Here is a 13,179-nt window from a genome sequence, read left to right on the forward strand (position 1 = left end):
TTTTTTTCGAATTTCCTTGATCGTGTGGTTTCTTGGTAAGGTGTCACTGAAAAGGACCATATTAGTGCAAAATGTAAAGCGTTTCTTGCCTGGAGCCACAAAGACTTGTATTTCAAACTAATAAAAATATCAGGCTAGAAAAAAAAAATGTCATTATTAAAAACCCAAAGCATTAAAATGATTTTGGAAAAGAAAAATTGGGGAGGGTTTTTCACAGCATTTTTATCAATAATTTATTTTAATATAAAAGATATGAACTCCGAGAAAGAGGGAGGGAGGGAGAATCGCGATCCTTATCCCTTCATTTTACGCCACCAAATGCAGAATATAAGCAGGCTTTTGAAACTTTGACTTTGGAAGAGTTGCCGAACCCCATCCTTCGCGCCTTCCCCTATCACCTATCGCCATCAAAGATGGCCTACAATTACGTATCCAAGACTCCAATTTTGAAAAACTTCCCGGGGGGTGCCCCTACACAAACCAACAAGAAACGCCACACCCCATCATTAAAGATCGCCTACAGTTAAATTTTGGTTGTTAGGATTTTAATTTGGAAAAGTTTTAGAGTTAATCGAACCCAACCTCCCCTTAATGTTACCAAAGATCGTCTAAAAGTTCGTTTTTAGGGTTTCAACCCCGAAAATATTATTGGCAACCGCTCATGAAAACCTAAGGCGTATCGCTTATCGCTTGATCATTAAAAGGTAGGGTGATGTGGCGGAAAGGTAAGTAGGCGCACAAACCTCTTGATACCACCCATTGAAGGTCCCTTTAACATACAAAAGATGACCAGCAATCGGGTTTTTAAGATTCCATTTTCAAATAATTTAAGTGAGTTCGCCCCGGAATCTCTTTTCTGCCATTAACATCACCAAAACTCGTCTAAACTGTTTTTACAGTTACAACGTCGAAAAGATTCGGGAAAAATCCCCCCTCTCCTAACATTAGCAAATGCTGTCTAGAATACCTCTTTAAGACGATACAAATTAGAAAAAATTTCCCGAGGGTCGGATTCGAAATCTCTCTTTCCCTTAACTTCACCGCAAATCAACTGAAACAGCGGTTTCGGAGCGACAATTTTTAAAAGTTTCCGGTTGAGCCCCCGAACCCCCTTCTTCACAAAATCGAATATAACCATTTCGTTTTTGAATATCAATTTTGAACAAGAAGTTCCTAACAGAACTAAATGAGCCTACTTTCCCGTAGAAATAATTGACTTTCTAGTATCTAATCAATGTTCCCTAACTTATCTAATACTGCAAGTTATAAGAGGCATACATTTTAAAAATTTTATGCTGATTTCTAAAAAAAAAATTCCTCGCTAGTTTGATGAAATAGATGCGTAAAAAAATGAATGAACGAAAAATTAAAGTAGTAGCACCTTTTAAACAATGCAGCTAATTTATATTTTTCCATAAAAAGCAGTTTTCAAAAAGAAAAAAAAAACAATAACAAGCTCATCAAAAAAAAAAAAAAAAAAACGAAAAACATTCAGCATTATCTATTCAGGCGTTCATTTGAATTTTAACGTCTGGAATTCAAATTATGTTTTCCGCAATCATGATTTGTAATAAGACCCCAAGTCAATGTATTTCTTGATTCTACAAATGAATGGAATGGAAAAGAACTTAGCACCCATCATATTATGACTAATAGTTTTATAGATTAGGTAATACAAGGCATATCCATTAAAAAAGAAATGGTAATTAGACTGCGGTAATAAAGATGTCATGATCATTATGCCAATTTTTAAACGTACACCTGTCATAAGAATTATATTTAGTGTATAAGAGAGATTATGGTATTTTTACTCTTCATCAATCTTCAACGGTGGAAATTAGTTATTTGGAAATTCTGTATTTAGATGAAGTTTTGCTATGAAGTTCATCTGTAAAAGTGTTTTTCCTGAAGAAAAAAATTCATTTTTTGGACAAGAAAACCCGTTTTTTAATGTAAAATCTGCTGGAGTTGAGCCTTGAATGAACGCATATGATTTGTAACCATGACGAAGGAATAAATATACTTTAGAAAATAAATAAAAAATAATAAAATGTCCACTTTAATCGATAATTTTCATCATAAAATACTACTAATAATAATAATAATAAATAAATTAAAATAATAATTATCTTCTGCTCAGCTCTTTCTATTGAAACATAAAGGACTCCGAATTTTCCTTTACTTCCCGTATCCAAAAATAAAAAGAATAAAGTAAAGCTTTGGAATGAAAATATCAACAAATCAGATCAGCAATCATTATTTCATAATAAAAAAACAGAACTGCGGATATGGAGTTTTTTTTCCTCTTAATGTCCACAACTCTGATAGCGCTTGGGGAATCATAGTCGGAGGCCATAAAATTTCTAGAATCGGATTCAGGGGAAGAGTCGGTCATTTTTCCTCTGGAATTGGAGTCAGATTGACTTTAGGATGAAGGAGCCGAAATCAGTCATTTGCAATCCGAGCTTGTATTTGCACCAATATTCTGGGAGCAAATGGTTTCCTGTGCGATTTTTGTGATACAATTATGGGAGTTAGTTTTTCTGAAAGGTATTAACATGAGGAAAACAAATTTGGATGCTTAAACCAACTTTCGGGGTATGTCAACCCCGAAAATGGTGCAGGGGGGCAGTTATAACTGTGCTGGGGGGCAAGTGGTTTTCTATTCAATTTTTGTGATATAATTATGGTAGTTTTTCTGAAAGGTATTGACACGAGGAAAACAAATTTGAAAGTTGCCAACTCCGAAAATGGAGTAGGCGGCAGGGGAGGCATTATAAGTGTGTTAGGGGGGGGGGCAAGTGGTTTTCCGTTCAACTTTTGTGATACAATTACGAGAATTAGTTTTCCTGAAAGGTATTGGCTCGAAAAAAACGAAATTGGATGTTGGCAACCCCGTAAATGGTGCAGGGGTGGTCATAACTGGAATGAGGGGCAATGAGTGGTTTTACGTTCGATTTTTGTGATACAATTAGGCGGCTGACACAATCCGTCTCCGGTTGGTTGGTGCTTAGATCAATGGTCTAGGGGTTGGTGTACAACTCTGTCCTTCCGAAGTTCTAAAGTATAGCACCTTTGGCTTCGATTAGCAAAAAAAAATTCAAATGACGTTTTCAATGCGTAAATTATTCCTTCAAAGGAAAAGATGAAAAAAATATCGCATAAAAAATAACATTGCCTGCGTCGGTACATTAATTAATAAACAGTGTGTTAATTTTTTTTTTGCGGCTCAGCTCTAGAATCATTTGATTCTGAACTATTCAATAACATCCGCTTTAAGAAGAAAAAAAGCGAGATATTACGAACGCTTAGCTCCTTGCAGATTGATGGGGAATATTATTGGGGAAAAGTGTTACGGAAAATGGGAAAATTCTTCCGAACGAAGAACCGATAGGAGAGAATGTCAGGTTTTTAATCATGTTTAATTAATATCTCCGTTAATTAAAGTTGCACAGCTACGCCACATAGCTAAACACGCAGCCAAGAAAATTACAAATCTATCGATACCTGGTTCATTGGCTCAGTTTTCTGTTGTTCACCAGTAGTAGCGATGACATAGATAGTCAAACACAACATTTATTAATTTTAGATTATCACCACCCTGTTGCAGAAGAACTATTGAATTATGAAGAAAAAAAAATAAACTAAAGTTAGTGTGTGACAATACGTTAGAGTAACAGTAGCACATTTAATATTTTGGTGCTCGCATATTAGTGAAACAGAAGGATTTCTGATTTATCCTAGTGTTGCCTTAAACTAAGATGAATTTTGGAACTTCTTTGTACAGAAAAGATTTGAAGATCAAAACAAATTTCAAACATTCCACTAAATAAAGGCACATTAAGTAATATTAACAGGACCAAAAACTCATTTTTTTTTTTTTTAAAGATGTCTTGCTGTTGCTCTGAGGCGACGATATGTTGTATGTAATGAGGAGGCTACAGAATCTTTTAAAAGAAGAAATTATGATTTTTTAGATGCATTGGCTCATGATTTACACCATTTAATATTTATGAATTGTTAAGAACTAAGTTCAAAAATTAAAGCATAATACATGATCTTATCCCACATTACTACAAATGATAACAGAAAAACAAAATAGGAATGAAAAATGCGTCGACAAAATGAAACGAAGTATTTTTCTAAAGAATAATCAAAAGTTTAATGTTAGATTAAGAGAGGTTTTGTAATTGAAAAATCATACATCAAAGCTATGATAGAACTTCAGGCCCAAAAAATTGTATACCTAACTTTCTTAATTCAAAAAAAGGTACATGGATTTCATCTATGGGTCTCCATGTCAAGTGATCCAAAGTTTTTCCCCTCACCTTTTTGTATTTCTTTGAAATTTGGCTCATCAATTGCACCTTTTGAGGTAATCAAAAGTCCAAATTTTTAAATTTTTATCTCGATTATTTTTTTATTTATGACACTTTGATTTTTCGAAAAACCCTCTTTTTTTCATGGATGTTTGAACATAAAATGGACGATAACTCAGCACCAAATATAGATAGAAAGATTTGGTAAAAAGCATTTTAAAGTACATTAGTTGCTGTTTAATTGGATATGCAACATGACTAATTTCAGAAAATTTTTAATTTTTAAAAAATGAAATTTAAATTTTAAATTTTAATTTCTCAGAAAAGGTATAATGAATTTTTTTTTAAAAATTCTCAAAAATTTGTGTGTATTTTATCTTCATTTGTGCAAAGTTTCAAGTTGGGATCTCAATGGGATCATATTTTTATGAATTTTTAAATAAAATTTGACTTATGAAATTATGACATTTTTCAGATTCTAACTAGTTAAATATAGGGTTCTCTTACTAAGGATGGTCTAGTAAGTAGTAATTGATCATGACTATGCTTGAAATGAGCTTACAAGAATTTGTAGATTGGTACCCCCCCCCCCCCCCTGCCACACAACCACTTTTTATCTTTTTTTTTCAAAACTGTATTACAAAAAAAAAGTGGCACGTAAGAGTTATAATCATAATAAACTGGGATGCACGCTGCTAAACATCAGCAGTGACTAAGGCTTATAAATGGGGGGGGGGGGGTCATAAAAACTAAAAGTCAGAAAAACTTTAACAGACAAATAGAACCACTCATTTGCAGCTTTTTTTTTTCTTTTGAAAAGTTGGACGATAGGGGGAGGGGGAAGAGCAATCTGGAATGAAGCTTAACAACATGGAAGGTTATTTTCAAACTTGCAAAATTTGTTTGATCTATAACTGCTTTTAATATATGCATAAATAGATCTCGCTGCATTGTTCTCCTTTACAACTGAAACTAAAAAGAAAACTAACATTAAAGAAAAGAAGACCGCCACACTCCAAATGTTGTAGAAAGACAGTTTTATGCGGAGATACATATGATCTGATACTTAGATTGATTTTTAGTTTAGTGTGAAAAGAATGAAACAAAATGGGGGGAAACACTCCTATTTTGCTATGATCTTGGGGTAAACTATTTCTTTCCTCCCTCCAAAATTGAAAGTTGGCGCAGGGGTAGGGGATGAAATGAATCATAACTTTCCTTATCAGATAGTGAATTAATCAAGTAAATTTTGTGAAGTTCGGATTGAAAAAGAAACACTTGGTCCGAAAAAAAAGCATCAGGTGAGGCGTGATACTATTATAGTGTTAATCGTATGTGTGGGTGGGGGGGATGTACTTCGTCTTGCTTTAAAGAAGAACATTTACCAGCTTTTTATATGCTTTCTATTCATTTTGTTTTATTTTATTAATTTATTTATTTTTTGCGTTTTGAAAATAGTTTTGAAAAAAAAAATAAAAGTGGTGGTGCTGGGGGGGGAGGCTTTTTCTTGCTTGAAAGAAGATTATTTACCAACTTTTAATAAGTTTACTATTTATTTTGTTTTATTTATTTATTTATTTAATTTTAATTTTCAAAAGGTTTTGAAAAAAATAAATAAAAGTGGTGGGAGGGGGGGGGGGGGGCGTACCAATCTACAAATTCATGTCAGCTCATTTTAAGCATAATCATGATCAATTACTACTTACTAGACCATCCCCAGTAAGAAAACCCCATATTTAACTAGTTAGAATCTGAAAAATGTCATTATTTCATAAGTCAAATTTTATTTAAAAATTCATAAAAATATGATCCCATTGAGATCCCAACTTGAAACTTTGCACAAATAAAGATAAAATACACACAAATTTTTGAGATTTTTTTAAAAAAAATTCATTATACCTTTTCTGAGAAATTTAAATTTAAATTTTAAATTTCATTTTTTAAAAATTAAAAATTTTCTGAAATTAGTCATGTTGCATATCCAATTAAACAGCAACTAATGTACTTTAAAATGCTTTTTACCAAATCTTTCTATCTATATTTGGTGCTGAGTTATCGTCCATTTTATGTTCAAACATCCATGAAAAAAAGAGGGTTTTTCGAAAAATCAAAGTGTCATAAATAAAAAAATAATAGAGATAAAAATCTAAAAATTTGGACTTTTGATTACCTCGAAGGGTACAATCGATGAGCCAAATTTCAAAGAAATACAAAAGGGTGAGGGAAAAAATTTCCCAAATTTTGGATCACTTGACATGGAATGACCCCTATGCAGAAAGTATCTTTTTGGTGCCAAAATGAAGATTTATGTTCTTGAAATCTGTTTTAAGTTGAAAGTAGATTCTAACTTAGTGCTTGTATTTTCCGCAGTCAAATGTCTTTTTTCCTACTTTTATTTCTGAGCATGTGCATCTATATTTTCTTTTTTCTTTTTTTTTTTTTTTTTTTTTTTTTTTTTTTTTTTTTGCATGCTTTGTGTTTTAACAATCAAACAGAAAATATCTTTGCTATAATGCTTTACAATAAACTTTTACACTAAGTAAAAGAAAAAAAAAGTATAGGAAAAAAATCCTGCTTTGGGGTTTATTATGACCTAATACAGGATACCTGTACAGAAAAATAAATGCCCCAAAAATTGCTTTATTCATCTTATACAAAAAATTAAGCGACACCTAGCAACAGGCTCTAGGCCCTGCTAGATCGGTCCAAGACAACGATCGGAAAAACTATTTTTTCTGTAGTTAACTACATTTGCAGTTTTGTGCAAACTAACATAGCAATATTTCCTTCTACAACTACTTTATTCATTGCATTTTCTAAAAATGTGGCGACTACAACCTACTTTTGGGAGACTAAAAGGCAGCACTCAAAACCTTTTTACAGTATTTTTAGTACCATTCCATTGATGGCGTAGCCTTGTGCATAGCCTCATCTTGGCATAGCCATGTGCCAACTCCTGATGGTCAGAGTATAATGGTAATTTTAAAAGCCCATTATTTAAAAATATGTAATAGAATTTTTCCGGATTGCCCTTAGTCAAATGGAAATCTTTCATAAAAATTTTACTCATTTACTTAAAACTAGTTATGACTGGCTGTGTTTGGTTTTGAATGCAAAATGATGATTGAAAGAGAGAAACAAATAGCATTGCAATTATGATGCTAAACGTATTTATTTTTCAATTTGTCATAATTTTTTTTTTAACAATAGATGCAACTTTTTTATCTTCACAATCTCATTTACTCTTTTTTTCGGTCTCCAAATATAAGAGTTCCAACTCGAACATATGTGCTCCCAAGTGTTATCTAAGAACATACAAAGTTAAAAATTGTTAACATTAATAATATATGATGACTTTCACTGGAACATATAACATAAGTTTTAGAGAAAGAAATTTTAATATTTAATTGATTACAGATGTTCATAAATTGCTTAAGAAAAGAGCATTTTCAAATAATATGCCAAAGAGATCAACATAAATGCGCACAACCAAGTACACATTTCACAATTCTGTTCTAGGGGAAGAAAAGTAAAATGGTTTTGAAAATTGAAAAACAATTTTTACCATTATGCTCGTGAAACAGAGGACTTTAAAAGAATATCAAACAATGTTTTCTTCAAGTGATCAGGATGTGTGCTAAATACCATTTAAATTAATTATTTTATGAAACATTGTAACAAGCTTACGTTTATACATGTACCCAAGCAAAATGATGTGTGGGTAAACATCTATAGTGTCTCCACCCATGTTTCATTTTGTAGAGCAAAACATAAAATGTAAAACTTTTAACGACTATTTCAGACTCCACACCTCAAGAATGTAATATATATATGAAAATTTTCGAGAAGCATTTGAGGTATACACCTTAGAGCACTTGTTCTAAAATTTTATTACTTTTTTTTAATTCAAATCATGCTTTTTACATACTTTTACTTTTCTGCTAAACAACTGCTAAGGAAGTTACATTTTCTGAATAATTAAGAACAGACAACGATTGAAGAAATGGAACTGAGTAGGTGTCTGATAGGGTGGATATGCTAAAATGGTAGATATCGCCATTTTAAAGAATTAAAACTTAAAAAATAAAACCAGATGTTACTTGGATGATTTCCAAACAGCCACAAAAAATTGATCTTCAGATTACAACGGTGCAGACACAAGTACCTTAGTAAGATGTGTGCTGACCTTGGACACTAATGCACATTTTGCATTTGTTCTTCATGCTCTCCATTAAACCTCAGAGGAGTCTTCGGGAGATATATCTCACTTCTCTCTCAAAGTGATTTTGAGCTATTGCACCATTTGAGGAAGGATGGTTCTTTGTGAAACACATCTGCCAAGAGCATCCAAGGTGTACTCAACTGGATTTAGGTCAGGAGAGTAAGCAGACCTGTGCATACGGAGAATATTTTCCCTCTGAACCGTGCCTGATACCTCAACTAGAGGTGGGCAATGTCTTATTCCTTTTAATGATCCATTCATTCTACTGATCCCTTCATTTAACTCGTTCATTTGAACGATTTCGTTCATTTATAAAAGTTGCAGGTGATTTCTCTGTACAACATACTCACGTACATTCGAAATGTTCCTTAGATCAGTAATATTCTTCAAAGGAAAAATAACAAAAACTATCTAAAAATAAGAAAATACGTCTATGAAAAATTAATAAAAAATATTTTATATGGGGTCAGATGTAAAATGCTCATTAAAGCACAATTAAGCTGCTTCTTCATCAGTGGGTGGGAGCAACATACCCTAAAAGGAGCCTCACAGGTTTCAGAACGTGTCGCGAGTCAGCAAGTAAACAAGGTGAAAGCATTTCTTGATGTATTATAAAGCAAATATTGAAATAATTAAAGAACTAATGTTCTTTAAAGCAATTCAAAATAGAATTTCAAAAAAGACAAGATGACATTCATTTAAAAAGAATTAATGTATTTACAGGCAATTTACTATAAGCTGCTTTCAAAACAAAGGCTTTTTTAATTAAACATCTGCTTTTTAAATCGAAACTGGTGTAAGTTGTCAAAACTGACCTTTATTGACCCCAAAACAAACATTTGTCAACCATGACATCTACCCAAAAGAAAAAGGTGCGTTCCTTGAAATATTTTTTCCAGCTACAGCAATACATCTAGCATTACTAATAGGCCATGTATAACAAAAAAAAAGTAACGACAAATATATCGGTAGCTCAGCCGGTGTATCGGATAACTTAGTTTTAAAAAAAGACTCGCCTAAATCTTAGGGAGCTTCAAAATTATTCTACAGTACCAATGAGAACAGAAAAAAAAAAGAAAAAAATGGGGGGGGGGATTAGATAGTAATATTCCTTTTTAAAAATCTCTGAACATTGAATGTTAAATAAGTGATTTGGAAGTCACCAACCAAGTTAAAAATAAAGCCAAATCAATATAGATGGTTGTTGATAGGGATGTTATAGAAGAAAAAAGTGATAAAATGTATTTTTAAAATAATTTGGGCGACAGAGAGAGTGAGGAGGATTTTAGCAGGAGCGTGGGACAGGAAGTGGAATGTCCAAACATTTTGTAAGTAGCCCAAAACAGGTCACACTAAACATTACAAACAGATACATTGGAAGATCGCGAATGAACAGCAACGATCAAAGAAAACTGATGAATAAAGCAGAAAGTAAAAAGGTTCAAAATGAATAGATTGTACCACACTGAGAAGAAGGAAATTTGAGATTGATTGAGAACTGAAAATTTGAAGATGAATGTAATTAAAAGAACAAAAAAAAAAAATAAAAAGAGATTTTATCACAAGAGCACCATCATTATGTTCCAAACTACTCACCATTCAAAAGAACAGTCGTTCATTTTTTACGTGAATGAATGGATCCATTCATTTTAAGGATTCGTTGTTTTTGACACGTTCGTTCATGAACAACATATCTCTAACCTCAACACTTCTGTGTTGCTGTGCATTATGGGCCATAAACATAAAGCCGGAACCAATGATGTTCCCATCAATTTTTCTGAGGGTATACTCCCAGTAATCCACTACGCACAATATGAGTATGTGATCAGATACGTAGTATGTCATAATATGAAAATTTATGAAGCTTATACGCTATATGTCTATAAAATGTTTGAGAGTATACGGCGTATATGCAATATACCCTACGGGAACACCACTGGTCTGAACCTACAGCTTCTCTAGAAAGACATGATCCAGAATAATTTTCCCCTTGGGTGTGTATAAGGGTCATTCTACAAAAAGTGTAACTTTACGGTCGCACGCCGTTTAAAGAAAAAACTTTAAGGAACAATTCATTAAACAATGATTTTTAATTTCACCAAAAATATATCTATTTAAATTTTCCAACAATTTTTTAGTAATAATTTTTATTTTAGTACATTTTTGGTTCACAACATGTGAATTCTGACCTCCGTGGCATGTCACACACCTTGTGTGGCTGTTTATGCTGCTCAATAACTTGTTTAATTAAAAGTATATACTTATTTATTTATTATTCCTTTCACAAGTGTCTCAAATACTAATTTTTTAAGTGTATTTAACTTTTTAAAATTGTGTTTTAGTTCGTTTTAGAAGGACAAGTAGTCATGTCACACAATAAATTCTCACCTCCATTACCTAAACACAAAATGCCATTCCTCATTAACAGGTGGCAGTCATTCAAATTTTATTTTAAATCAAATTTTATTTTCCATGATACAAGGGAGCCCCCTTGTTTATTTTGAACCATAGTTGAAGTAGTGAGATTTTTGTCGAAAAACAAGAAGATAGATTTTGCTTTAAAAACTTAGTGTGATTATTCTGACTTCTCACCTCCGTGAACTTGAATTTCAGGGATGTAAATTAATGTAAAAAAATAAGTGAACATGTTTTCGTATGCTTAACATGTGCAGATTGTAGCAAAGAAGAAAAAAATAAATCCATGAAAAATGTATCTATTAGGCCTATATTAATGAAACGATCCTCACCTCAGTGAATCTCACCTCCATGTCTCACCTTATCAATGTCATTATTTCTGAGGTGAAAATAACTGATGGAGGGGTAACACATCATATTAGGCATTCTACCGAAATTATAAATTGCCAGTATATCTTCAAATTTACTAAATACTATTTTTTAACATACATTTGAAACTTCTAACTAAGCTGTACTTTAATAAAGAGAGCTTAATATTATATTCCCACTAATCATTAAAATAGCTGATTGTTTGCACCATTTGCAAAATTACTTCTTTGATATTAAATTGGCCATGATTTTTAAATATTAAAAGTTTTTATTTTCTTTTTTTTTATTTCCGTGAACAAGGCATTTTTTAATGTTTTTTATTTATGAGTAAAATAATTAGAACATAACTGGGCTATTGTTTATGGTTACTTCGAGTAGGTAACACTTTCATATAAGAATGAAAAAAAAAGTAAACAAAAGGTTTCGAAATTGAAAAATGTTTACATTCAAAAGTTACGTTTTCAGGAGAATGACTCATAAAAGACTTTGTGGTTGTCAATACTGAATATGAAGGCATGTGTAAAACGTTTCACACAAAACTGAAGGGACAGATTTTTTCCAGTTGTATTTTTGGTATAAAAGGTATTTAAAAGTATTTTAATTAATACCATTCAACTTGAATAAAACATACTTTCCTTACCGCATGTTCAAAATCATGAGACATCCCCATGCTTAATCCAATATCCTTGGGAATTAAATTAACTTTGTGTGCATCATTTCTCATGCTAACCACTTCACAAACATCATTTCTTAAGCTAACCATTCGTTCCATATCAGGATTTGGTCCAACAGTCAAATCATGGTGTGCATATCCAATTAACATAAGACCTATAATACTCAAGTTCTTGTTGTTTGCTAATATGTGTGGGAATATTTCTAAAACCTCTTCTTCTGTACATCCATCTTTATCTATAGAGAAAAAGTTATGAATTTTAATATTCAATATGTATACTTTTTAATAGTATAAATATTAAGAAAAACTAAATTATGAAACAGAACACAGGTCTTAGTTCTAAACCACTAATTTTAAACTAGAGAAGCACAATGAAAAAAAAACAGAAAAAAAGTTGGAAAATTGCAAAAAAAAATACATTTGACTTCTTGGGCTGTACTGATACTAGTCTCCATACGGAACACCCTGAGCAGCATTCAGTGGCAAAGTAGTCTATGAATTTTTATCTTCTTGAACATCTTGGCACAATTGTTGCAACATTTTTGACAAACTATGGACATTTTTCAGTTATAATGACTCCTAGACTTACTACCTTGCATTTACTGCAGTGTAACATAGGACGGAAAGAGCTTTAGCCAAAGAAAACAGATCATTTTAAGGTTTTTGACAAACAGAAATATTAATGTTTTTGACATCGTGGAAGCCAGCAAAAGTGAAAGAAACCTGGATTGCTTCTAGTTTTCTGGTTATTCAACATTTACCTAGTGTTCTTACTCAATTTGGATAAAAAATTTCCATGACTTTTCCAAAACTTTTTCATGAATTCATAAAAATTTTCATGACAATGTTATACGAAAAATGTAGTACTATTTTAATGTCAAACTTGCCATTTTTCGAAAATGAGCTTTAGAAAAACTTTTATGTGAACGCCACTAGCTCATGGGAACACTTACTTGTGACTGAAAAAATATCAGTGCACACTGCAGAAACTAATAAATATTATTCTTATTCGTCTTTATCATGTAAATTCAAGTAAAGTGAAAATATAATGAATGCAATACACTGATGTTTAAATGTCTACTAAATATTTAATAAATAGGGCAGAATAGTAATGAATGGGACAAAAAATTGTATGAGTCATTACTAAGTTTCCAATAAGAAATTCACTTCATAAAAAGATG

At 32.0% G+C, this 13,179-nt stretch overlaps 1 protein-coding gene across 3 annotated transcripts in view; it reads right to left on the reverse strand.

Annotated features, from left to right (window-relative positions):
- Positions 1-7,485: 7,485 nt before the first annotated feature.
- LOC129218079 (pyridoxal phosphate homeostasis protein-like) overlaps positions 7,486-13,179 on the reverse strand; it is a 45,001-nt gene continuing 39,307 nt past the window's right edge. For all 3 annotated transcript variants that reach the window (XM_054852274.1, XM_054852273.1, XM_054852275.1), the window contains exons 6-7: positions 11,966-12,234; positions 7,486-7,624 (exon numbers count right to left, since the gene is read on the reverse strand). In XM_054852274.1, the coding sequence (XP_054708249.1) occupies positions 7,559-7,624; positions 11,966-12,234 (335 nt within the window). In that variant the 3' untranslated portion in view covers positions 7,486-7,558. The remainder of the gene's footprint in view (positions 7,625-11,965; positions 12,235-13,179) is intronic.

This window comes from Uloborus diversus, chromosome 3, assembly GCF_026930045.1.
Source record: "Uloborus diversus isolate 005 chromosome 3, Udiv.v.3.1, whole genome shotgun sequence".
In the NCBI taxonomy this organism is placed as follows: Eukaryota; Metazoa; Arthropoda; class Arachnida; order Araneae; family Uloboridae; genus Uloborus; species Uloborus diversus.